Source organism: Nematostella vectensis, chromosome 8 (assembly GCF_932526225.1).
Source record: "Nematostella vectensis chromosome 8, jaNemVect1.1, whole genome shotgun sequence".
Classification (NCBI taxonomy): domain Eukaryota; kingdom Metazoa; phylum Cnidaria; class Anthozoa; order Actiniaria; family Edwardsiidae; genus Nematostella; species Nematostella vectensis.
Window position 1 is genome coordinate 16,204,375 of NC_064041.1, and position 25,694 is coordinate 16,230,068.

The following is a 25,694-nucleotide window of genomic DNA, read 5'->3' on the forward strand; positions in this document are numbered from 1 at the left end:
TTCAAAGTTACAAACATTTTCAAAATTACAAAAAAAAAGTTTCAAAATTACATGGTGATTGTATACAAGGAGGGGGAGGGTAACATTTCAAAGCAGTCAAAATCCGAATAAGTGTAAGTACTAAAGGGGTAAAAGTCTACAAAGTACACATGCCAAGTACAAATGCCGGCTACCCTTATTGAACAAAAAGTTGCACAGAGAAATCTCTTCTCAACATTACCATCTAAAAGCAAAGTTTCATACTTAAGTTACCAAATTCAATCGAAATTAGCACAAAAGCCACCTGCAATTAAGCGATGGCAATGGATGCTTCTTTACGCATGGTGTTTTGCTTTTGGTAACAAAATGGAGGCTGCCTGTCAAACACCTTTACGGTCAGCGGCCAGCATACCTTTACACGTGGTTTGGGTCCCACTCCACCGCCTCTCCGCTGTGCACTGTCTTACTGATGAGCCAAGAAGGTCAAACCCCTCGTCACAGCTGAAACTGAAGGAGTTCGGGAACACGGTGAGATGTCCAGACAAGGTACCATTCATTGGTGGAGAAAGAGGACCGCAGTCAACGGCTGAAAAAACGGGGGGGAAATACGTGAGGATGATTGGTGGAGAACACGAGTCTCGTTGACATCTAAATCAGGTGAATAACATTAGGAGTAACAGGTAACATATTTGGGATACCACTGAGGGAAGTGAGTCTATCATTGAATAAATTATCTTAAGAAAGTTTTTTGCAAAATCACAAAAAGAACCTAATCATAAGCAAAAATATGTTTTATTCATATAGTAATATTCGCTGCTCATAACTGATGATGACTGGTAAAGTTCTCATAAAATTGGCAAAAGACTTCATTTAAAATTCAGTGAAAAAAGTGTTCTACCTCTACATATAGCGTTAGTCCCGTCCCATAATCCACTTGGGGTGCACCTTCGAAGTGATGACCCCAGCAGCTCAAAGCCCCGGTCACACGTGAACGTCTTGGTGTTGGGGTACACGGTAAGACTGCCACTCATTGAGCCATTTCGTGGTGCCGCCAAGGGACCGCAATCAACCGCTGAGAACAACAACACAAGGAACCGGGTTTCACTCTAGTGTCAGGTCTACGAATTATAGTGTGCCTTATCAATTCTGACTTGAAAGCCACCGCTTCTCGGCCAACTGTTTATTTTTCGTACCATTTCTCATCCTTGGACATTATCCGCCGATATCCCACAGTGACTACACTGGAAATGCGAAAAGTGCATTCTTCGCGCGCTGACATGCACTATAATTTTTGCCATTCGCGAAAGATAACAATCCATGCAAAAAAATTTTTTATTAGAACAAAAACTACAAGCTCAAAACTTGCATTTCAACTGATGGATTTACGCCTAGACTGTTTTCTTATTGCTCTGCTGAGAGCTGGAATAGAAATTGAAGCAAAAGTTTTCAATTTTGAAATGTCTTCTGCGCGCGCGCTGACGTGCACGGGAATGACGCCACGAGCGCGCGCTGTTGTGAAGTTCTTTGTCATTGCTTTTTTTCCCGTTTCAGGATAAATTCTAAAAAAAGATGATAGTTCTATGAAAGAAATGAAACATTCTTTCTGTGCCTTCATAGCGTTTTGAAAACCATGGTGTTTGTTTGAGGAGTTATCGAGCAGACGAAAAGCGAAGTTTTAACTGCACAAACATGTTCAAAGGACAGATATCACTTTGCCTGGACGTTATCGACTGATATTTGTCCTGTAAAAATGTGTACGTGACCCGTATTGACCAATGACCGCGCGTGAAAATTCATCACTTGGATATAATCCCATATATTCTTTGTATTTGCAGTATATGTATCTTGAGTCATACCGAGATAAAATATTTCATTCGTGGAATTCACAATTTGCTGTTTGTTTTCCCTAATAGTGTGACGTGTGTAGGTGGCCACCAGTAAAAGCTTTAAGAAAATCCGTAACTAGGAGGATTCTGTCGCGTTTTTATATGCACTGGAGCATTTCTTTGCCTCGCTGGTTGGCGAGTGAAATTCATGCATATGAAATAGAAGTACCTTTCTGTTGCCATAGTTAGTAGAGGGTCTTTACTTACTATGCTGTTGCACTGTAGGTTCCTTAAGAACACAAAACATAATCTTACTAGGCCGGAAGAAAACAACCTGCCTTAAATGAGTGAAAGTCGTTCCTTGCCTTACTGCGCACACTCTACTACGCATACATTCACACCTTGTATTCGTCACGCACTCTCCATACCTTCACACCTTGTATTCGTCACGCACGCTCTCCATACCTTCACACCTTGTATTTGTCACGCACGCTCTCCATACCTTCACACCTTGTATTCGTCACGCACGCTCTCCATACCTTGTATTCGTCACCCACTCTCTCCACTACTCCTAGATTATTTGCTGACGATACAAACTTGACAGCGTCTGGTAGTACTGTAGGGGAAGTTGAGTTGGCCATGAATTCGGACCTTGAGCAAGTGAAAGAATGGCTCTTGGCTAATAAATTAAGTCTCAATGTAGCAAAAACAGAATTCTTATTAATAGGATCCCACCACAAGCTAAGAACCCTTCCTTGCAAACCTTCTATTTCTATTGATAACAAGGAACTAAAACAAGTTCAGCAAAGTAGGGTTCTTGGTGTGGAAATTGACGAACACCTAAATTGGGATCAGCACATTGATTCTCTTGCTAAAAAAGTCAGTTCTGGTATAGGAGCCACGAAACGAATTTCTGAATTTGCTAATCAAAATACATTAGTCTCTATTTATAATGCAATCATCCAACCACACCTTAACTACTGTAGCGAGGTGTGGGATACTCTTGGGCAATGTAACACAATCCGTCTTCAAAAATTGCAAAATAGGGCGGCAAGGGTGATCACAAACAGGTCAAATGACACCCCTGCCACAGAGGCTCTAGCTGAATTGGGCTGGCAAAATTTAGAGACCCAGCGAGCAAAGACAAAAGCCAAACAAATGTTTAAAGTTTTGCATGATATGGCTCCGAACTGTCTCACGGACCTTTTCAGCTTAAAGAAAAATATTACAAATTACAATCTCAGAGGCTCCTCCACCTCGCTACAGCTGCCACTCCCAAAAACTGAATTTATGAAAAAAAGTTTCAGCTATGATGGAGCTAAATTATGGAATTCCCTCCCAGAGGCTAGTCGAGATTGTACAAGTTTATCATCATTTGTCAGAGAATTAGAGGCTCACACTTTTATCTAAACAAATAATTAGTTTAGCGTATTTATAGTATTATATACCCACATAGATCAAGTTTTTTTTCTTTCGTTATTTATTTAAATACTTTTACTTATAGTTATATTTCTAATTATTATAGATATATATATATATATTTTTTTTCCACACGCCCCTTGTGGAAATCAGCTGTTGTTGACGGGGCAAGCGTGTCTTAAATAAAGTCTATCTCTCTCTCTCTCTCTCCCATACCTTCACACCTTTTATTCGTCACGCACTCTCTCCATATCTTCACACCTTGTATTCGTCACGCACGCTCTCCATACCTTCACACCTTGTATTCGTCACGCACTCTCTCCATACCTTCACACCTTGTATTTGTCACGCACTCTCTCCTACCTTCACACCTTGTATTTGTCACGCACTCTCTCCTACCTTCACACCTTGTATTTGTCACGCACTCTCTCTTACCTTCACACCTTGTATTTGTCACGCACTCTCTCCATACCTTCACACCTTGTATTTGTCACGCACTCTCTCCTACCTTCACACCTTGTATTTGTCACGCACTCTCTCCTACCTTCACACCTTGTATTCGTAACGCACACTCCATACTTTCACACCTTGTATTTGTCACGCACTCTCTCCATACCTTCACACCTTGTATTCGTCACGCACTCTCTCCATACCTTCACACCTTGTATTCGTCACGCACTCTCTCCATACCTTCACACCTTGTATTCGTCACGCACTCCCTCCATACCTTCAACCTTCATACCTTGTATTCGTCACGCACTTTCTCCATACCTTCACACCTTGTATTCATCCCGCTCCACGTCCTGTTCGCCTGACACGCCCTGACCTCTGACCCTCTCAGCAGGAATCCCTTGTCGCACGTGAAGGACACGTGATTAGGGTAGTAGGTCAGTGAGCCCATCATAGAACCATTCAGCGGTTTGACAAGAGGACCGCAGTCGACAGCTGTGGAGAGTTAGAATGGTACTGTATCTTAGAAGTGGACCAATAACAGAGAGCTTAGACAAAGACTGGAGATATGGTTTCTGTTTTAATAATGTAATAAAGCAGATACGTCTACTTGGGGTTGAGGCAAATGTTAACAAAGAGGAAAAACGTCCAAACCTTTACATGTCGTAGTGATACCATCCCACTTTCCATCAGACGAACATCGCCATACTGACGAGCCGAGAAGGTCGAACCCCTCGTCGCAGATGAATTTGATTATGTTCGGGAACACGGTCAGGTTACCAACAGAAGAACCGTTCATGGGCGCGGCCAAGGGACCACAGTCAACGGCTACGATTACACCGTTATATCAATAGGTTTGGCTGATATAGATATTATTTTAAATGACAAATTATGTGAACATATTGCAGTCCACCATAGCCAGTCATGACCAAGAGGACGTTGATGATGACGGATTTGATGGCTATATTAGATTACTCTTCTGACTTTTTTTAGATGATTTTTTTTATTCTTTATGTTTATGTTAATTGTTTAAATGCTACCCTTAAAAACAATGATTTATTGCCTTTTGTCATTATTATTATCGTCATCATTGTCATTGCCATTATTATTCTTATTATTGTTAGTTATTATTATTATTACTCCATATTGGAGTTTCTGTGATGATTATGATTATGATTTTGTAATGATGACAATGACGATGATGTCAATGATTATGATGTTGATGATGATGGTGATGATGATGTTGATGATGATGATGATCACGATGACAATGATGGTAATGATGATGAGGTAATGTTAATGTGTTGATGATAATCCTGATGTTGCTGATATGATAATGATGAGACAATAACGATGATGTACTGATGGCGCATTTTAAAAGACAAATCCCTATTTGAATATAAGCCATGCAAAGCAGCATTCCCTTGCTATGATTGTTATGCCATTGTGCCATGCGATTATTTGCTCACCATTACAGCTAACTTCCTTTCCACTCCACTTAGCATTTGATTGGCAGCTACGTGTGGGAGAACCAATAAGATTGAAGCCCTTATAACACCGGAAGTGAATGTCGCTTGGGTAGGTTGTATGTAGCCCTAACATTTTGCCATTGGCTGGCACAGGTAATGGACCACAATCTCGGACTATGGATAAAAGACCTGAGAAGTAGTGACACTAAGGCATCTTGGGGCCTGAATCAGTGAAGTTTCCTGGAGCCTCCTTTAAATCTCCACAATTTTTAGTGAAAAAGCAGCAGCTTTTAACCTATTTTGTTTGCTTTGGGGTGATTTGCAAATTAGTAAGGCTTGAAGGCTCTATTTTAACACGAGGTTACGCTATAAAAGGGAAAGCTCCTCCCACGCCCGGGTAACTTAGTGATTTGCTTTCTAATTTTAAACTTTGCGCTATCCATAATCTAACGCATATGAATAAATTATTCTCGCGCTGTGACGAAAATGCTCGTATTTTAGAGCGCACACAGCTAGGTATAGCATTATTTTACGATAGATAGAAACATATTGTGATGGAAAACTCTAGGAATAATATTTATTTCGTTTAGAATATGAAATCAGAATTTAGCGCTCAGAGCAATTGTCCTGATATGTTGACTCATTGACGGCTGATTGATAACTGATTGTTCTTGAGCCCTAGGGTGGGAGCTTTCCCTTTTATAGCGGAACCTTGTGTTTAAAGGCATCTCGCTCCCCTATTTAAAACTCCCTGGTTGCACCCACTCTAGCCCCAGACATTTTCTAGATGTGTAAACTTGGCTTATATTTGGCTTATGGCTTATTTTTGTCAGTTTCGTTAGATCATGCAACTAAAAAAAACATGCAACTAAAAAAACATGCAATTAAAAAAATTAGTACATTTGTTAAACATAAAACCAAGGACAAAAATTCTGTAAGTAAATTTTGGTGCCTGGAATGTTTCAATCGAACACTTGGATCATCATCTTAAAACAATAACTTATAATATCGATTACAACAACAATAAACAAGAACAACAACAATATTTGTGTTTGTGTAAATAAACAACATCATAAAACAGCAATCATTCTTTTAAATTTACCTTTGCATGTTGGTTGTGACCCACTCCATGTTGAATCAGATTGACAGTGTCTTATACTTGAACCAATCAGATTAAAGCCCTCGACACATGTGAAAGTGACCTTGTTAGGGAAGGTGGTGAGTGATCCAATCTTGGTACCATTCATAGGGGTTGGAAGCGGACCACAGTCACGGGCTTCGATTTAAAACAAAAGCAATTATTTGTCAAAAGTAACTGAGTCTTTTTTTATTACAGAGTATGTAGTTCTTTCCATGTTCACTTAAAAAGAATTATCTATAATTTCTGTATTTATTTTACCCATAACATTTTTTATGCTTACATCAAACATACAGAAATTACTGTATTTACTTGAATAAGCGCCCCGGTGCTTATTAAATTTTCAACCTACAGACGGGGCGCTTATTCGGGAGAGGCGCTTATTCAAGTAAATACGGTATTGTACTGTTCAGACAAAAACAAAGTCAAGACAGTGATAATTCTAGAAAGAGCATATTCTTGGTCACTGCTGAAGTGCCTGCTTTACAAAAATTGATTACAATTATTAGCTTGAGCTTTTTACAACAACGATTTTCGCTCTTTTTGAATGTAAATAACATTGGCTGTGCTTGCCTTAGACCCTAAAGTAAAAGAAAAATTCTTACATAAAGACACATTGATAAAATAATATATTAGAATATATCTACCTCCGCAGGCCACTTGCTGCCCGCTCCATTTGCCATTTGATTGACAGGTTCTGTTGCGCGAACCAATCAGATTAAAGCCTTCATCACACATAAACTTGACAGTGTTTGGGAAAGTTGTGAGTGATCCTGTCTTGGTCCCGTTAAGAGGAGTGTTCAAAGGGCCACAATCACGAGCTATCGACATAAAGTGACAAACACAATTAATTAAAGATTAATAGTGAAATAAGGACATCATTTGACATGACATGAGGGCGTACGGGCCTGCCTTACCTAAGTATTTGCTTTACATGCTGTGAGGAGACACAGCACCCCCCACCCACCTCAGGCTAGTCCAAGAAATCCTGAAACCGCCCCTATTATGTGCTACAAACCAAGCTTTTTATGTTCCTTACCTTCAACATTTAGTAAAATTTCTCTTAAATGATTATACAGATAAGAACACACCAGGATAAACAAACCTTGACATGTGACTTTATCCCCACTCCAGATAGCATTGGCCTGGCACACACGTAACTTTGAGCCAAGCAGATCAAACCCTTCATCACACCAGAAGTGCACCTTGTTTGGGAAAGTCGTGAGTGAACCAAGCTTTGATCCATTTCTTGGGGTAGTCAAGGGGCCGCAATCACGCGCTGGACAAAGACAGAACAGCAAAGTTAGAACTCAATAGTACTCATACATGAAGAAGGGCAAAATGATATTTAAAGGAGATAGGGAAGGGCTATGATTGGCAGATTTTCAGTGAGAATATTGGGGGAATGTTTCAAATAACACTTTTTTCTACATAATTCAGCTGGAGAAACAGCACACCTGCACCCTAGAGCACAGTTTAACAAAAACTTCATTCTGGTGGGAAAACTGCTTCTTACCTTTGCAAGACACCATCTGTCCACTCCACCTAGCATTTGATTGGCAGGTTCGCTTTGGGGAGCCAATCAGATTAAAACCTGGATCACATTTGAATGTGATGATGTTGGGGAAGGTGGTTAGGCTACCAGTTTTTGTACCATTCAACGGTGACACAAGAGGACCACAATCATGTGCTGCAACATGAAGACTCATCAACTACTTGTGTCTTGGAAACACTTTCCTACAATGTTAACATCAGTACTTGCAGAAAATGTAAATCCCCTTTTATACCAAATCCTTATCTAATCCTCCATCCCCCCCTTCCCTAATTAAAAGTTAAAAATCATTAGGTACTTCCCTTTGAACCAACAAATTTTCATTTGGATGAAAAGCTTACTTAAACACCAGCCAAAGAAACAATTTTTTAATTGTTTTTGTTTGTTTGCAGGTTGTTGTTGTTATGGCTGTTGTTGTGTTCGCTATTTTGTCTGTTTGTTTCCATGAGAAGGCAAACCTTTACAGATGACGCTTACACCACTCCACGAGCCATTTGAGAGACATGCACGTCGAGCAGAGCCAATCAGCTCAAACCCCTCATCACAGGAGAAAAGGACCTGATTTGGGAAAAATGTCTTGGCACCAATCTTTGATCCATTCATTGGAGTTGCTAGGAAACCACAGTCTAGAGCTGCAAAGTAAAGTGCAATCTTTCATAAAATATAAAAAAAACTGGTATATATTAAATGCTTGTTTTAGCTCCTTGGTGCTTCCTTAATTTTCTGTGCCTCGAAAGGGGTGCTACCTTGAAGCAGAATCCTTATTTCAACAGGTCACTTTATATGTTTAAAAAAAAAAATTAAGTTCGGATTCCAGTTAAATGTTTGAATGGTAAGAAATTAAACAAACTCTAACAAATAGTTCAGTAATGTGTTTCATTGTTCAACAATAAATAGAAGGGGGAATCAGAGCCGTAGCAGGCCTCAAAAGTTGAGGGGGGATACAATACAGAAACCTTGAGAAAATATTGGGCGGCACAGCCACGCCGCTACTGGTCATTTCCTTATATATATTTTTTTAATATTGCGGGGGGGCACGTGCCCCCAGTGTTCCACCCCCTGCAACGACCTTGGGAAGTTTAAGATTCTTTGCCCAAATAACAGGTTTTATCTGCTTTTTGCCATTCTCAAAGCACTGAGATTTGTAAAATAGGAAAGAAACCCATTGCACCCATCTCTCTCCTACCACCCACCTTCACACCTAACCTGTTCGCCACTCCATTTTCCACTTGATTGACAGGAGCGTAATGGTGAGCCAATCAGGATAAAGCCCTCGTCACACGAGAAAGTGACCTTGTTAGGGAAGGTGGTGAGTGATCCTGTCTTGGTACCATTTGTAGGGGTTGCAAGTGGACCACAGTCACGGGCTGGAAATTGATTTAAGATGAGAATTATTATCAATATTATGTTCTGATTAATTATTAGATTTAAACCTTGGACCATTCTGACTTAAGAAGCCCAACATAAGACTGTGAACTCCATTTCTCATAACTTCCACCCCCTACTTATCAATGTCTACTGCCTACAGTACTCTAAAACTTAATAAAACCCCTGATAATGGGCGTTTTTGCAATGCTGTGAGAGAGTACCTTTGCACGACGATAAAGTGCCATTCCACACACCACCTGATGTGCAAAATCGAGCCCCTGAGCCAATAAGATCGAAGCCCTCATCACAGTGAAAGAGTACGGTATTGGGAAAGGTCGTGGCGTCAGAACTTTTAGAGCCATTCAATGGAGTTTGTAGTGGGCCGCAATCACGGGCTGAAAGGAACCATTAAGCTATTTGGCTTTAACTTATTTAAAAAATATAAACACCATAAAAGTTGACATAGTAATCCATTAATCATTCTAAACTAATTTATTCAATCATTCTACAGGAAAACGATCTCAAGTAGCGATGCTGTACATACCTGCCCAGCTCGCACGAAAAACTCATCAAACACATGAAAACAAGCAGTATGCACATGTATGTAGGAAGTACTCATAGTTGCAAAAAATAGCAGGTTTTGTTCCCGTCTTCTTTGCAGCCATTTTGAATTTAGCGCTTAGTAGCCCCAGGCTGCCAGACACGAACAGCGCACAGCTTTCCCAAAATGTGAATGAGAAAGCAGGGCTTTAGCCGGCACGAGGGCAAAGAACAAATAGCGTCGGCCCCCGAAAACTTCTGAGGTTTGCCCCCCGCAACAACATTTTCTAGCTAAGGCCACGAAAAGAAAGCAGGAAGAAAGAATAGGAAGAAAATAACACACATACGTACCTTGACAAACAACTGGTTTCCCACTCCATGTCCCGTTTGATTGACAAGCGCGAGTTGAGGAACCAATTAGATTAAAACCCTTGTCGCATTTGAACTCCATCTTATTTGGGAAGGTTGTAAGCGAGCCAATTTTTGTTCCGTTTTGTGGAGTTGATATTGGACCGCAATCACGAGCTGAAAGAGAAAAAAACTGCTTGCAACCAGCGGCTCATAAGTACTGTTGCAACATATTCTAATGTAAGTTTTTCTCGCGGTAGCCAGGATTTTTAACAGGAGGGGGACCAAAAGGCCTTTTCAAGGCATTGTCTCTTGTGTTTTAGATAATGTCTCATACATTTACTGTATTTTTGGCTGCTAGAAGGGGGAGCGGGCTCCCTGGGCCAACCCCCTGGCTACGCCTCTGTCCCCGCCATTTAGTTTCCCGCCATTCTGGTCCATTTCCCGCCATTTTGGTCCTTTTCCCGCCTTTTTTGTATGGATTTCGCGCTCTTTTTATTCTCTACCAATCAGGCCTCGTGCTCGTAGTGACGTCACGCGTGGTGGGTACGCGCTGCTCTCGGTCTTTTTTGTGAACTTGCAGAGAAGAGAGAGAAGCGAACTACGAGACAACTTTCACAAGCTGACGATAAAAAGCGACACCAAAACCAGAAGGAATTGACTCGGGTAAGCTATTTGGTGTCAATTATCAGGGAAGAGAATTAATTATGAATATATATAAATTACGTAAAAAACTACTCAAGAAATTCGGACTTTGTATTTCATTCATTCATTGAGTTGCTTTTCTTGCTGACTTTGGTCCAAAGTTTTGACACTTTTTTGGCAATTGAAAGTAAAGCGACGAGAGAAAGATAGCTTTTATGGCCATGTTTCTACATTTTTATTGTTTAAGCGTTTTATTCAAAAGACGAGTGGGTAAAATTGACATTCGCAACTCAACGAAAGTCAAACTTTGTGAAGTGTATACAAAACATTGGAAAAGGCTGTGTTTGCTGTAAATTGTCTTATTTTACAATAACTTTCATTTTGTAATAACAATGCAGTAACTGAAAGATTAATTCATTTAAGGTTTTCTCTATTCTTTTTTAGTTTTTTATTTGATTGAATGCAAGATAAAATGGATGATTACGGGAATCCACTTTCCGAATTCGAGCTCAAGCGACTGGAAAATATCAGAAAAAACAACGAGCTTCTGAGAAGTCTAGGTAAGTCACAATAAGGTTTAGTAAATGACTAAATGATAGTGGGAAAATAATCATTAAACAATCATTAACATACAACAACAAAGCCAGATAGTGTCTCTAAACTAGTCTAGTATATTATAGTAATAGAAATGTGTGGAGTTGTTTCTTTTTTATTTGCAGGACTTTCTGTACCAAAGGACCCTAAAATCCCCAAAAGAGTGAAAGTCGTTCAACCAAAAAGGAAGAAGAAGAAAAGTTTAAAGACTGGTCAGAGTCTATTTGATGCGAGTGACTCAAGTAGTGAAAGCAGCACAGATAGTGATGAAGATTGGGTGCCAGGGGTCACCGAGGAGACCTTGAAAAAGAGGAAGATGTTCCAAAAGTTTAGACCAGGTAACAAGGGCACGCCTCGACGTAGGGGGAGAGACATCAGATGCATTAAGGGGGAATGCTATAGTTTTTGGTCTGAAATAAATTATTTAATTATAAACCAGTGGTCATTTTACCATAGAAAAAATTGACAATAAAAAAAGTTTATGAAACAGCAACATTAGCTTGCTATTCCCGAATTCTTCCATATTTTGAAAATCACCTATTTCCATAACCACCCATATGAAAACTGAAATATGAAAACTGGTTGGCTGTTGTCCTTCCCTACTTGTTTTCTGGCTATGAGACAAGTTGAGGAATTTTCAGGAAGTCAAGCAAGAAGAAACATACTAGGTGTAGTCATTTTACCTAACCCGTCTACTTTCTATTTTCTAATGTCTTTCAATAATTAAGTTTGTTATCATTTCCAGAGTTTCGTCCAAAAAGAAATGAAACAGTGGGCACTAATTCATCAAGAAAAAAGGTAGCATAAAAATTCACATGGTTTGCTAGGCTTTTTAGAGATTCATATTTTTATTTTTATGTTTCAATGTAGAACTCCTTAACTGAATGTAAGAATACCCAGCAACAAGAGACAGTTGATGACTTTGAAGAGCTGGGCCACATAGCTGAGGAGCTAGATGTTGACAGTTCTCTGTTTGACGATGCTCCATCTGACAAAGTAAAACACGACACGGGTGCAAGATATCCCAAGAGGCCTCGCGCTACACCGAGCAATTACAGAGAAGCTGAGGTGCCAGATGACGACCACTACTTGTGTAAGTATATTTCAATATAATGACTTTTAAAATCGTTTTACTAGAAAATAAACTATTAGTGCTTGACCCCTAAGAGCACAGCTGCTCGAGATGGATTCGACTCTGGTTGAAGACGATAAATTTTATGTGTGCATTAGGATATATTAGTTTCCAGATGAATCTAGTGACCTATTACAGAGCTAAGGCTGTCGATTTAAACTTAATAAATCAGTGGTGAGTGATTTACTACTCTGGACCCCATCCTGCATTTTTTTTTCTGGACACGCCCTTGTGCTAAATTTTTGCTAAACGAAAACCAACGGTACTGAATTCAATATCACCCAGAATTAGTAATTTTCTACTCTCTAGTTTGTGAGGAATGTCAAGAGCTTCACTATGGAGATTGCCCGATCCATGGCCCCTTGGAAAGCATTCCAGACACAGCTGCAACCGCCAGTGCCATGACAGCAGCAAGATCGAGTCTTCCAAGCTGCCTAGAAATCAGACCATCACCCATACTAAATGCAGGGCTTGGTGTCTTTGCAAAGTCGTCGATAGCAAAGCGTGTCAAGTTTGGTCCATACAAAGGAAGAAAAGTCAAGATCGATGATGAGCAAATGGATGAAGACACAAGCTACATGTGGGAGGTATGCAGAAAAAAAAATTGCTGCCAAATTGTACATCTCCTAATGAAATTTGCATCAGAGAAGTCTTTTTTTCTGATGTAAGCGCCTATTTTTGTAGTAGTATTTGGTGGGTGCTGCTGTTTGTTGATACTACTAACAATATGCTGTTGTGCTTCACATATATAGAAAAAGAAACTTTATTTCTAAAATCTTTTTACTTATATCCTTATACTTATTATCTAAGGTTGATACTTTTGCTGTTGTTGCTGTTTATCTTATAGTCGTTGATGTGTTTTTTTCCTGTTTGGATTTTTATTTCATTTTCATTTCTTGATTGGTAGATAAGCAAAGATGGCAAATTCAACCATTTTGTAGATGGGCACAATGAAGAAGACAGTAATTGGATGAGGTTCGTCAACTGTTCCCGCTGTGAAAGAGAGCAGAATCTTGTAGCGTTCCAGTATCGTGGACAGATATATTACAGATCCTACAAAGATATCAACCCTGGGGCAGAGCTGCTTGTGTGGTACGGGGACAAGTACGCTAACGACCTTGGAATCGAGCTCGAGGAAATGAAAAATTCGACCGACCAATCTTATGATCGTAAGTCTTTATTACTTCTTCGTTGTTTTTGCTGCTGTTGAACATATTGTTGTCACTTGTTATGTCACTTCAAAGAGAAATATTATAAAACAATGTACTAGATATTATTGGCAGTATTCCTTCTTTGTTTCTTCAAAAATATTTTGTTTTTGTTTATTTCTTTAGCCCTACATGATGGATATCTCTGTAAGATATGCTCCAAGTGCTTTACATCCAGCAACGCCTTGCAACGTCACACAAGATTCTGCTACGCGCCACCGACAGGAGACGAGCTCAAATGCAAGCTGTGCCAGCTTCAGTGTACTTCCGCGAAGACGCTAAATGAGCATGTCGTGACTGTGCATTATAGACAAGGGTCATACACTTGCCCACTATGCGGGAAAGTATTATCAAACAATTGGGATACTGTCAGACACATAAGAACGCACACCGGATATCAGCCGTTCAAGTGCACTCAGTGCGGTAAAGCGTTTGCACATAATAGTGATCTTACAAAACATATGCGAACACACAGTGGCGAGAAGCCATACAAGTGCACTCAGTGCGGTAAAGCGTTTGTACAAAATAGTAATCTTACAAAACATATGCGAACACACAGTGGCGAGAAGCCATACAAGTGCACTCAGTGCGGTAAAGCGTTTGCACATAATGATGTTCTAACAACACATATGCGGACACACAGTGGCGAGAAGCCATACAAGTGCACTCAGTGCGGTAAAGCGTTTGCACGGGCTTTTAATCTAACAACACATATGCGGACACACAGTGGCGAGAAGCCATACAAGTGCACTCAGTGCGGTAAAGCGTTTGCATGGGCTTTTAATCTAACAACACATATGCGGACACACAGTGGCGAGAAGCCATACAAGTGCACTCAGTGCGGTAAAGCGTTTGCACATAATGGTGTTCTAACAACACATATGCGGACACACAGTGGCGAGAAGCCATACAAGTGCACTCAGTGCGGTAAAGCGTTTGCACATAATGGTCATCTTGCAACGCATAGACGAACGCATATATAATATTTTTAATTTGAAATATAAATGTTTTAATAATGCAATAAAATTTGAAATTTTGGATTGGTGATTGTTTCTGTTTTTTCTTTGTTTTGCTTTTATAGAGATGCCTCTGCTATTTAAATATCAATGAAATAAATTCGAAAGAGTTTTATACCTAGATCCTAATCCCATTTCCTTTTGGAATAAAAATAGATTTTGGAAGGTGATCCCCCTACTCTGAGTCGAAATGTTGACTTGCATGGGTGTGTGTAGATAGCAAGTGATCGTGATGAATGCATGACACACTTTGCTGCCCCCAACGACTCGCGTCTGACCACGGAGACAAACCCTCTGAGTAAAGTCGGAAACCGAGAACAGGAGTCACATCGAAACCCAGTGGTGAGGGGCAAGGCGCTACCCTGGAAACCAGAGGCTCCGAGAGTTTGTCGAGCGAAGCGAGAGTTTTTCGAGCACCAGCCCATATGAACCCCCGCCCCCTAGCATGCTGGGAAAAGCGGATATTCAGCCTCTGGAACCCAGGGTACAAAGGCGCCACCCAAACGTATATAATTAAAACATGTACCTACCCAGGCATCTAACATCTCCACCGCTCCATGACCCATTTGCTTGGCAGCGTCTAGTCTCAGGCCCCTCGCGTCTATACCCCTCCTCGCACTCGTATGTGATCACGTGAGTATATGTAGTTCCCAGGCCCATCACGAACCCAAAATCTGGCATACGGGGCTTACCGCAGTCGATCGCTGTGGAAAGACAGCAGGCGCATTGCTCACGACCTTGGCGCTGTGGCCATGGCAACGGTTTTTAACACAGAGGTTGCAACTTTTTATTTGTGTCATATATCAAATGAACAGTGAATATAAACAAATTGTAAGCGACTCATTTAGTACCGGGTCACTCATTTAAACTTTAATACATTCACGATGATAACCACAAGCGATAATAGCTTTGTCTTCGGGCGTCTCTTTTCTGCACAACGACCCCTGTCTTAAATACGTGACTTTTTTTACTTAACCAATATCTAAAAATCAAAAGCCAATGGCTTATCGTGGAGGTTCTTGTTAAGAATTTTCAATTTAAATAACTAGATCTGACTAGGAGAAGCATGGGACAAGACTAACTAGATACATTGTTATAATAAATGGATGGATTGACCAATATTCGCGCACATCTATATTTCATTGAAAAATCAGATCAGGTACCTATACAATTGTCAAATACTGTATATGCTAAACGCATTCAAAACGCATTCAAAGTTCTAAAACAACAGGTAAAGTTAAGATAAGCAACCGTGCACGCATCGACCCACCAGATCGGCTTGCTTTTCGAGGCATCTATCAAGAGCATACCACATAATTACCATTACATACACCACACTCACCATTACATACAGCACTTCTGCCACTCCAAGATCCATCCGCTTGGCAGAGTCTGAATCGCGAGCCTCGGAGGATGAAACCTCGATCACACTTCACCTCTCTTTGGAAAGGGTAGACCGTCGCCTCGCCTGGTATGGAACCATTCATTGGGACAGGCAGTGGCCCGCAGTCAACGGCTACAACGGTTCACGAGAAAGCTTATATCACTTGTGGGGAAGGTTTGTAAAAACAAGAGACACACCACCAGAGACATTAGAGACACTCGAAATTTTTAAATCGTTAATTGTACCTCTTAATAGAGCAATTTTTGTCGCGCAAAAAACTCTTGAACTCTCGATCTAGCCCCGTAGCGCCTTATGCATTTTTTAATATTCTCATTTTGGCACAGGCTTCGAATCGGCTGAATAAGCTTCAAAACCATTGTCTGGGCTACCTGTGCTTTTGGCAGTTGGTGTTAACAATCATCAATCACTCAATACTAAGTATATATAGCAAATAAAGGAGTTTATTATTAATTAGCTCTTGTACCCTTTTTTATGTTATCGTATGAAACGAGCGTGTATCTAAACAAATGTAAACCGCGCTTCACTTACCGTTGCACTCGGACAAAGTCCCGTTCCACGAACCGTCCGCCTGACAGGTTCGAACCGCTGACCCACTCAACTCAAATCCCTCGTCGCAGGCGAACCTGACGGTGTTAGGGAAGGTCCACAGGGTACCCACTCTAGTGCCATTACGAGGCACTGCCAGCTTTCCGCATTCCACGGCTGAAGACAAATGACAGGATTACCGGTAATGTTTGTCGCCTGCCGTTAGAGGTAGTATTGAAAGGGGGGGGGGGGGGGGAAGACCTGTGATATGCAGGTGTCTATGAGATGAGGTCAATAGCAATAGCGGATTCTGGGGTGGTTCCGCGCATCCAAGACAACCAGCCTGGTGGTTCTTCTTTAAAGGAAGACAAATCGGGGTTTCGAAAGATAATAATTAAGGTAATAATTGCAAAATAACATAAATAGCAATATTCACGGTGATGAGGGTCGTTATGATGATCGTGGCGGTGCGTAATGATGATGATGAAGAAGATGAGGAGGAAGATGCTCATGATAATAATGATGGTGATTTTGATGATTGCGATTATGATAACTATAGCGATATTGATGATGGGTTTGGCAGTGATAATGATATAGCTAGTGTGATAAAGAGTAGTGCTAACCATCACATCTAGGCTGCGTTCCACTCCAGGACGCGTTTTTCAGACAGGTCCTAATTGGTGAGCCGCTCATAATGTAACCAGCGTCGCAACTAAACACCAACCGACTCGTGAACGTCGTGGAGTCCCCGCTGACCGAGCCGTGTGCTGGCGCGTCTAGTGATCCACAATTGACGGCTTTATGTTACAGACAAGAGAATATATTAGTTTTTTTTCGTAATTGCATATTTAAGACCACTTTAAAAAAAAACGTTTATTTTTATTTACTAGATCAGGCAAACAAACAAATGCTTTCAGTCAAAATTAATTTAATTTAATTACAATCTCATTGGCTCTATCTATACCTTCAAATGAGTCAAAGTAAATTGTATTTATTTGTAATCTTATTTCAAGCAGACAATATGTATAATATCAAAGTTCCCCGACAAAGAAATCGTCAAAGTTTGCGATTAGTTGTTCTATTCTAGTAGGACTTGTTTTCTACTTACGATTACAAGTTACTGTACTACTCCACTTCCCGTCTGATTGACAGATAGCCACAGGGTTCCCGTCCATCTCAAAACCCGGATCACAGGCAAAGCGCATAATCTTCTGAAATGTGGTCTCGTTGCCAATGACGGAGCCATTTGTCGGCGCCTCTACTCGGCCGCAGTCAACAACTACACGTATGACAGAAAGTTATTAAATCAAAATCTACTTATGGAGGGTGGCGCGAAAGCTGTGTCACTCAAGGCCAAGGTCTCTAAAGCTAAAGAACCGGAATTTGAACCCGAGTTAATGTCAACATGGGATTTTTGCAGGGTTGATAACGGAAGCTTATAATAAAAAAGGCGAAAGGCCTCTTCAGCAAGCGCCCTTTCAGCAAACGACACTGTCCTCGATTAAAACCAGAAAAGATATGGAGACATCACCAAGTATAAAATATTGGGTAATCTGTACTGGGTACCGCCCATAAGCGCAAGCCTCGCAGATTGATTTTATATATTCCGCAACCTTCTCACCTATGTTTTTTTTTTCTACTTTACAAGCTCTTTCTTGACACCAGCTCCGCGCAAAATGACATACTCTCGCGCGCAAAATGACATACTTGCTCTCGCGCGCAGAATGACATGCTTGTTCTCGCGCGCAAAATGACATACTTACTCTCGCGCGCAAAATGACATAATTACTCTCGCGCGCAAAATGACATTCTTACTCTCGCGCGCAAAATGACATACTTACTGTCGCGCGCAAAATGACATACTTACTCTCGCGCGCAAAATAACACTAACTCTCGCGCGCAAAATGACATACTTACTCTCGCGCGCAAAATGACATACTTACTCTCGCGCGCAAAATGACATACTTACTCTCGCGCGCAAAATGACACTTACTCTCGTGCGCAAAATGACATACTTACTCTGGCGCGCAAAATGACACTTACTCTCGCGCGCAAAATGACAAACTTACTCTCGCAGCGAGGCTGGGTTCCGGTCCACTTGTTATCTTCACCGCATCTACGAGATGGCGAACCTTTGAGGTTAAAGCCGAGTTTACACGTAAAGAATACGCGTGCACCCACGCCATATGATAGCCCCACCTTAGCACCATTCTCAGGGAGACCGGGATCTCCGCATCCACCCTCTGAAACATAAAAAGCAAACAAACAGCAGTTACAGACTGACAAACGGATGGTCAGACAAACAGACAGATATACAGAAAAACGGGAGAAAAGACGGACAAATAGACAGACCGACATTGAGGTCTGAAAGAAAAACTCACTTTCACATTTAAACGGCATAATATTCCAATCTCCGAGAAAGCACAAAGTGGTCGCCAGTCCTTCTTGGTTATACCCAGGCTTACACTTGAACGTCACGCGCTCGCCAGACATGTAACGCTCTTTTTCATTCACGATGAATGCGTTTTCCGGAATGTGACTTGGCTTGGGGCAGTCCGCCACTAAGGGAAACTAAACGTTAGGTACTTGACAGTCGCGTTACGCTTGCACTTGCGTCCTAGAGAGAATCAATCTTAAATGGTCACCGTGATGAGTTTGTTCGACGCTAAGTATGTCACGCTATTGCAACGCAATCTTACCAGTGATGGAAACAAATACAAGACAAGCCCGAAGGTCACGCAATGATAAACAAAGGAAAAAAACCCGCATGACTTACAGCAGTTGATGGGAAGATCAGACCAGGTCTTTTTTGCGGTGCATCTGCGCACGGCACTTTTCCCGGTCAGAGTGTAGTTCTCTTTGCACGTATAAGTGACCGTGTCGTTGTAACCTCTGCCTATGAAATAGCGCTCGCCGTTTTCTGGTTTCGGCGGTATTGGACACTGTAACCCTAACGAGACGTGAGTATTAGTGAAATTGCCTTCGTCAATAGTCTTCAGTGTGAGCAATCCATGTAAGGTACAGTGTACGACAAAACTCCGCTAAGTTATCACGTGACTACTCACAATTTTTCACGCAGCTAAACCCGCACTTCTCGTTACACAGACACTTGTTTGGCGGGACTAAGAGAGTCACGTGACTACTCACCATTCTCCACACAGCTGAACCCGCACTGTCCGTCACACAGACACTTCTCGTTCGGCTTGCATCCATCCTTGTCTAGCGGTGAGCACTCTTTAGTGCACCGCGTGAAAGACGCCCTGATGGTCCGCTTGCACGAGTGTGTCGCTAGAGGAAAACGGAGAAAGGGGCGTAAAAATATACTGGGGCCTTGATAGATGTACTTAGTGTGTCGCTAGAGTAACACGGAGAAAGGGGTGTAATAATATACTAGGGCCAGGATAGATGTACTTAGTGTGTCGCTAGAGGAAAGCGGAGAAAGGGGCGTAAAAATATACTAGGGCCTTGATAGATGTACTTAGTGTGTCGCTAGAGGAAAACGGAGAAAGGGGCGTAATAATATACTAGGGCCTGGATAGATGTACTTAGTGTGTCGCTAGAGGAAAACGGAGAAAGGGGCTTAAAAATATACTAGGGCCTTGATAGATGTACTTAGTGTGTCGCTAGAGGAAAACGAAGAAAGGGGTGTAAAAATATTCTAGGGCATTGATAGATGTACTTAGTGTGTCGCTAGAGGAACACGGAGATAGGGACGTAATAATATACTAGGGCCAGGATAGATGTACTTAGTGTGTCGCTAGAGGAACACGGAGAAAGGGACGTTATAATATACTATAATAATATACTGGGGGCAGGATTGATGTACTTAGTGTGTCGCTAGAGGAAAACGGAGAAAGGGGCGTAAAAATATACTGGGGCCAGGATAGATGTACTTAGTGTTTCGCTAGAGGAAAACGGAGAAAAGGGGTTAAAAATATACTAGGGCCAGGATAGTTGTACTTAGTGTGTCGCTAGAGGAACACGGAGAAAGGGACGTTATAATATACTACAAAAATATACTGGGGGCAGGATAGATGTACTTAGTGTGTCGCTAGAGGAAAACGGAGAAAGGGGCGTAAAAATATACTGGGGCCAGGATAGATGTACTTAGTGTGTCGCTAGAGGAACACGGAGAAAGGGGCGTAATAATATACTAGGGCCTTGATAGATGTACTTAGTGTGTCGCTAGAGGAAAACGGAGAAAGGGACGTAATAATATACTAGGGCCTGGATAGATGTACTTAGTGTGTCGCTAGAGGAAAACGGAGAAAGGGGCGTAATAATATACTGGGGCCTTGATAGATGTACTTAGTGTGTCGCTAGAGGAACACGGAGAAAGGGGCGTAATAATATACTGGGGCCTTGATAGATGTACTTAGTGTGTCGCTAGAGGAAAACGGAGAAAGGGACGTAATAATATACTAGGGCCTGGATAGATGTACTTAGTGTGTTGATAGTTGTACTTATGAAATGTATACCTTAATTATTTTAAGGGTTACAAAATGTGAGAATGAAGCCATATAAAATAATGTGTAATGTATATACAAATATAAATTAATGAGGCAAAAGAACCACTTTAGTAAATTGTCAAGTAACCGAACCTCTTAAATAATAGATCTCTTCCGTACGATAGGACCATAATAAATATTCACCAAGTAATATTATTACGAGGCAAATTGATATTATTCAAAATAATGCTTACATAGATAGAGAGTAGATGGGATACATACGTATACACTCGAATGGGAACTTTGTCCATTTGCCGCTGACACATAACCATTTCGGCGTGCCTTTCTCCTTCTGCTTGAAGCCCTCCTTGCAGGCCAAGGTGATAGACTCGCCGGTTTGATAATATCGGTTCGGGCTCTCTGGATACTTGATGCGCGCCCCGAAAGGTAGCTCCTGTAGCACCTTACAAACTTGCACTGAAACCGAGATAGACGAATGCCATCTATCAGCTGTGTCGCGTGACTGTCACGCGCTATGTTACTGAAAACACACCTCCTTCCTTACATTGCGTTATATGTATTATATTACTGTCAAGTTCTGCTTTCAAACTTCTGTTGCGTTACTGACTGAATATCTGTAACGCTCCTTACCCCTCTACGCCATTTTCGTTACAAAACTGTGTTGTGTTACCGTTGTGACCGTAGCGCATTCTACTAACTGCAATGTTGGTCACGGTCTTCCCCACTACGCCTTTGCGTTACACCACTGTAATTTGTTACCGTCGCGCGTTGCGTTACTTACTGCATGCTGGTAATATTCCTGTCCACTCTCCCTTGTGTTACCGTGACCTGTTGCGTTACTGAATGTCCCCCCCACCCTATCTTTGCGTTACACCACTGTGATTTGTTACCGTCACGCGTTGCGTTACTTACTGCATGTTGGTAACGCTCCTCCCCACTCCCCCTTAGCAGTGCATCTCTTGGTGACGGTGCCGATGACCGTGAAGCCTTCATTACACGTGTACGTGACATTATCATTAAATCCAGTTCCTGTTAATTTGTACTCCGCGTTCCTTACATCTCGGGGCTGCCCACAAGATAGACCTGAAACAGACTTTAAGCTCAAATTACATCCAAACGGACCATTTCTGCAATGCAGTGGCTATATACCATACATGTATTCTATATTTGTATTTGTTGATAGCGGGCAAGCAAATCTGAGTTGAGCTGTCGGGCATATAGTCACAGCGTTTCTGCAAACCATATGAAAGACAACAATAAAAGCAGCTTTTTAAAGCTTTTAATAGCAGTATTACATCCACATGGGTCATTTCGGGCTAGGAAAATACCAGTTTTACAAAAAAAAATGTTATATTGCAAAGCGCTACCGTGGCTACCAATACAACGTGTTTAGTCCATGATTGGGCCAGATTCGCGTTTTGATTGATACGAGGAGTATTCCTTATTGCTTTCCTTTGTGTGTGCAATGTGCATTTGTTTGACTCGCTGGTTGGCTAGTCAATCAGCACTTTTTTCGCATTCTCATTGATATCGAATTGTTTTTACTTTACAAAACAGACCCGGTTGCCACATACTAAGGGGCCTTATTGGGGCTTAGCAGCAAGCTTTAGTTTTACCAATAATTCAGCGCCTCTATATATTTACTTAAAATCTTTTGACTCACCTTTTGGAACACAACTATAGCCACAACCTCCATCGCATAAACAATCGTTACCGGCAGGTTGCGGGCACCCTGTGGCCGGGTCGCATGACATCACACAGCTGGCTGGGTTTATCCTGAGGGAGCGCGGACATGCCCCTCCGGACTGACCTGTAGCCGTGGAGCGAATACAAAGGAATAAGAGAAGAAGGGGGGGGAGGGGGGAGGGGATGGTGACTTTTAGGGGCAATTGAGCCAGAGATCAGATCACGCATGCATAATACTTGGGAAAAACACAGAAAAAAATCACACATAGCATAATTAGCTCTCTAATAAAAAAATTGATGGCTTTTCCCTGGCGAAGGAAACTGAGGCGGAAGATACGAAGACGTAAGGGCTTACACGCGTATTTCGAAAAATTACATGAATGACAGTAAAATAAGCGTTTATATGTATTAACATAAGACTTTTTTGACGATGTATTATATTATTATCAGCTTTTTCAGAAGGTACTTATATTAAATGAAATTCCAACACTTGTTGATACCTGCTTCAACCATTTTTTTCTCAGAATCAATAAATTTGTTATTGTGTCTGATTAGCTCCCCCTACCTTAATTTATTTGCTCATTTATTTTCTACATTAACGCAGATGGGATTAGACCGTAGGCATCACCGTTGTTTGTTTGAATTTCACAATACGCGTTGAGTCGGTTCAAAATGGTCGTAAGGGAATTGAATATCTTGGAAGAATGGAAATTAAACTATCCTACCGCCCGTGGTGTCGCGCTACCAGTAGCCAGAGTTGTCATAAGGGTATTTGAAGCGCGGAACTTTAGAGTGCGCATCCTAATGTTGAGATCGATGTGAGAGGCTCATGGAACCATTTCATAAGGGTATTTGAAGCGCGGAACTTCTAATATGTCCTAATATGTTGAGATCGATGTGAGAGGCTCAAGGAACCATTTCATAAGGGTATTTGAAGCGCGGAACTTCTAATATGTCCTAATATGTTGAGATCGATGTGAGAGGCTCAAGGAACCATTTCATAAGGGTATTTGAAGCGCGGAACTTCTAATATGTCCTAATATGTTGAGATCGATGTGAGAGGCTCAAGGAACCATTTCATAAGGGTATTTGAAGCGCGGAACTTCTAATATGTCCTAATATGTTGAGATCGATGTGAGAGGCTCAAGGAACCATTTTAGGGATTAGCTGCACTCCCTCTTTGAAAATCTGCTACTGAGCCGGAAACGGCAACAAGATGACGCTCGGACAAAAGCGAGGTTTCCTGCCAAACTCTTGGTGAGTCAGAAAGGCAAGCCTAGAGTGGATGCTTATTTTGACATCGGTCACACAGATAAAAACGTGTCTCGCCCATTGTTTTATAATCAAATCCATGAAAATCGTGATAGGAAATTATGGAAGACCTTAAGGGCTAGAAATATCACAGTTACTTGGACGAAAAACCCCGCACCTCATCATCGCTGACATAAAGGCAATGCCCCCTGTGGGACTTGGTGTTCCACTGTACCTCCCCCTATTCTTTATTTTGTATGCCATTTTTTTGTCTGGAAGTTATTGTAGACGACTCTTATTTAGTTGCTGTTGACACTATCAAATATTTTTAAAATGTCGTAGGCTGTAGAGCGATTAGTATTTAGCGCACGTTTTTTTGTAAACTGGGCGAAATTTAATATAGCAGGTTTCAAATACGTTGATCCATGCTAATATCAATAACCAAATGTCAAGGATATAGAAGTTAGTATTTGACTTTTGGTCAATCCACTATTGGTTTTTTTTTTTAGAGTTGCAATGGAATTTCCCTTGTTGGTCCTACAAAATATGACAATTCTTTAAATATGCGCTGTGCAGTCACAAACAAAATCCAAATCCCACTATATTTCCAAGCATCCGTCTCAGTATGTCTACTGTGAGAAAAGTCAAAGCCAGCTTGAAATTCCAGTCGTCAATAGAATGACATGATATAAGAAGATATTAACATTATCATTTTTTTAATTTGGCACTATCACAAGCAACGATCTTTATTCTTAATTACAGAAACGGCAACTGTCAACTGCATTGTTACAAAAAATGTCAATGGCGATGTTTCAAATAAGCATTGATAAGTGATATCAATTGAGTTGTACAAACCACAATTAACCAGAAGTCTGATTGATAAAAACACGGCTTGTGTCTTAAAATGCGTCTTAAAGATTGCGGACTTTTAGGTCCGTCAGTCTTTGTGTCTTTAGTTATATAAGATAGTCAAGTCAAACGCCAAAGGTTAACACGTTCACGAATTTACTATGACACAACTCGTGGAAAGAAAAGAGATTATACTCGCCACACGGGAGAATCCCCAGAGGAATTTTTCATTATACAACGAAACACAGGCTCGGGACTGATGCGACTCGTTGCGTGTGGAACTCAATACAGCAAAAAACACACGCCTCACGATATGAACTAATAAACTGTGTTATCTATACAGAGGATGATAAAACGAGATAAAGAAACCTTCGAAGCATTAACTACGCTATAAATCGTGAATATGCCATAATCATTCCATAAGCAACAAACATCTGATTTTTACTCACCGTGCGTGAGATGGATGATCGAAAACGCGATCGCGAGAGACGCTAGCTGTAAAATTAGCGGCATGTTATGTCTTTACATTCGTGACGTGAAATAGTCTTCTCTGGTCTTGCTATAGCGGCTGGGTTGCGTTATGTTATCATCGAGTTACGCACGGGTTATTAATCAACCAGCATTCCCTCAGCACATATTAGACAGGCTTCCTCTCACATGAAAGGTTATATCCGTCTCAGATGGAAGGGTGGATACTCCCATTTATTCGCTATACGGGAACATGCCGCGCGCAGGATAGGGTAGAGTTTTTGAGCTTTTCTTTTCTAGGCAGAGTATGCATTTATCATTAAAATCGGGGTAGACATTATTAGCCTTATTGTTCTG

At 41.2% G+C, this 25,694-nt stretch overlaps 2 protein-coding genes across 8 annotated transcripts in view; one reads left to right on the top strand and one right to left on the bottom strand.

The window, feature by feature from the left end:
* LOC5507978 (CUB and sushi domain-containing protein 1-like) overlaps positions 1-25,471 on the bottom strand; it is a 48,642-nt gene extending 23,171 nt beyond the window's left edge. For 4 of the 7 annotated variants that reach the window (XM_048730875.1, XM_048730873.1, XM_048730878.1 and 1 more), the window contains exons 1-26: positions 25,319-25,471; positions 22,747-22,893; positions 21,996-22,166; positions 21,345-21,539; positions 19,762-19,902; positions 19,391-19,564; positions 18,996-19,175; positions 18,684-18,857; positions 17,723-17,893; positions 17,238-17,411; positions 16,618-16,791; positions 16,027-16,200; positions 15,215-15,388; positions 10,093-10,266; positions 9,423-9,596; positions 9,027-9,200; positions 8,292-8,465; positions 7,798-7,971; positions 7,387-7,560; positions 6,929-7,102; positions 6,246-6,419; positions 5,144-5,332; positions 4,329-4,502; positions 3,996-4,169; positions 878-1,051; positions 392-565 (exon numbers count right to left, since the gene is read on the bottom strand). In XM_048730875.1, the coding sequence (XP_048586832.1) occupies positions 392-565; positions 878-1,051; positions 3,996-4,169; positions 4,329-4,502; positions 5,144-5,332; positions 6,246-6,419; positions 6,929-7,102; positions 7,387-7,560; positions 7,798-7,971; positions 8,292-8,465; positions 9,027-9,200; positions 9,423-9,596; positions 10,093-10,266; positions 15,215-15,388; positions 16,027-16,200; positions 16,618-16,791; positions 17,238-17,411; positions 17,723-17,893; positions 18,684-18,857; positions 18,996-19,175; positions 19,391-19,564; positions 19,762-19,902; positions 21,345-21,539; positions 21,996-22,166; positions 22,747-22,893; positions 25,319-25,382 (4,390 nt within the window). In that variant the 5' untranslated portion in view covers positions 25,383-25,471. Of the gene's footprint in view, positions 1-391; positions 566-877; positions 1,052-3,995; positions 4,170-4,328; positions 4,503-5,143; positions 5,333-6,245; positions 6,420-6,928; positions 7,103-7,386; positions 7,561-7,797; positions 7,972-8,291; positions 8,466-9,026; positions 9,201-9,422; positions 9,597-10,092; positions 10,267-15,214; positions 15,389-16,026; positions 16,201-16,313; positions 16,408-16,617; positions 16,792-17,237; positions 17,412-17,722; positions 17,894-18,683; positions 18,858-18,995; positions 19,176-19,390; positions 19,565-19,761; positions 19,903-21,344; positions 21,540-21,995; positions 22,167-22,746; positions 22,894-25,318 lie in introns of those variants that run through there. The other 3 variants (XM_032376697.2, XM_048730874.1, XM_048730876.1) reach the window with 3 other exon arrangements.
* LOC116615063 (histone-lysine N-methyltransferase PRDM9-like) lies at positions 10,585-13,707 on the top strand. Its single transcript, XM_048730883.1, has 7 exons — positions 10,585-10,755; positions 11,179-11,294; positions 11,454-11,666; positions 12,074-12,126; positions 12,199-12,421; positions 12,770-13,047; positions 13,368-13,707. Exons 2-7 carry the CDS (start codon positions 11,195-11,197, stop codon positions 13,668-13,670), a joined length of 1,170 nt encoding a protein of 389 aa, XP_048586840.1. The 5' UTR covers positions 10,585-10,755; positions 11,179-11,194; the 3' UTR covers positions 13,671-13,707.
* Positions 25,472-25,694: the final 223 nt, after the last annotated feature.

Bases quoted from the DNA above. Each gene is read 5' to 3' on its own strand.
- LOC116615063 (XM_048730883.1), top strand. From the start codon at position 11,195: ATGCAAGATAAAATGGATGATTACGGGAATCCACTTTCCGAATTCGAG. The intron at 12,127-12,198 runs GTAGCATAAAAA...GTTTCAATGTAG, and splicing joins CTAATTCATCAAGAAAAAAG to AACTCCTTAACTGAATGTAA. The intron at 13,048-13,367 runs GTATGCAGAAAA...CTTGATTGGTAG, and splicing joins ACACAAGCTACATGTGGGAG to ATAAGCAAAGATGGCAAATT.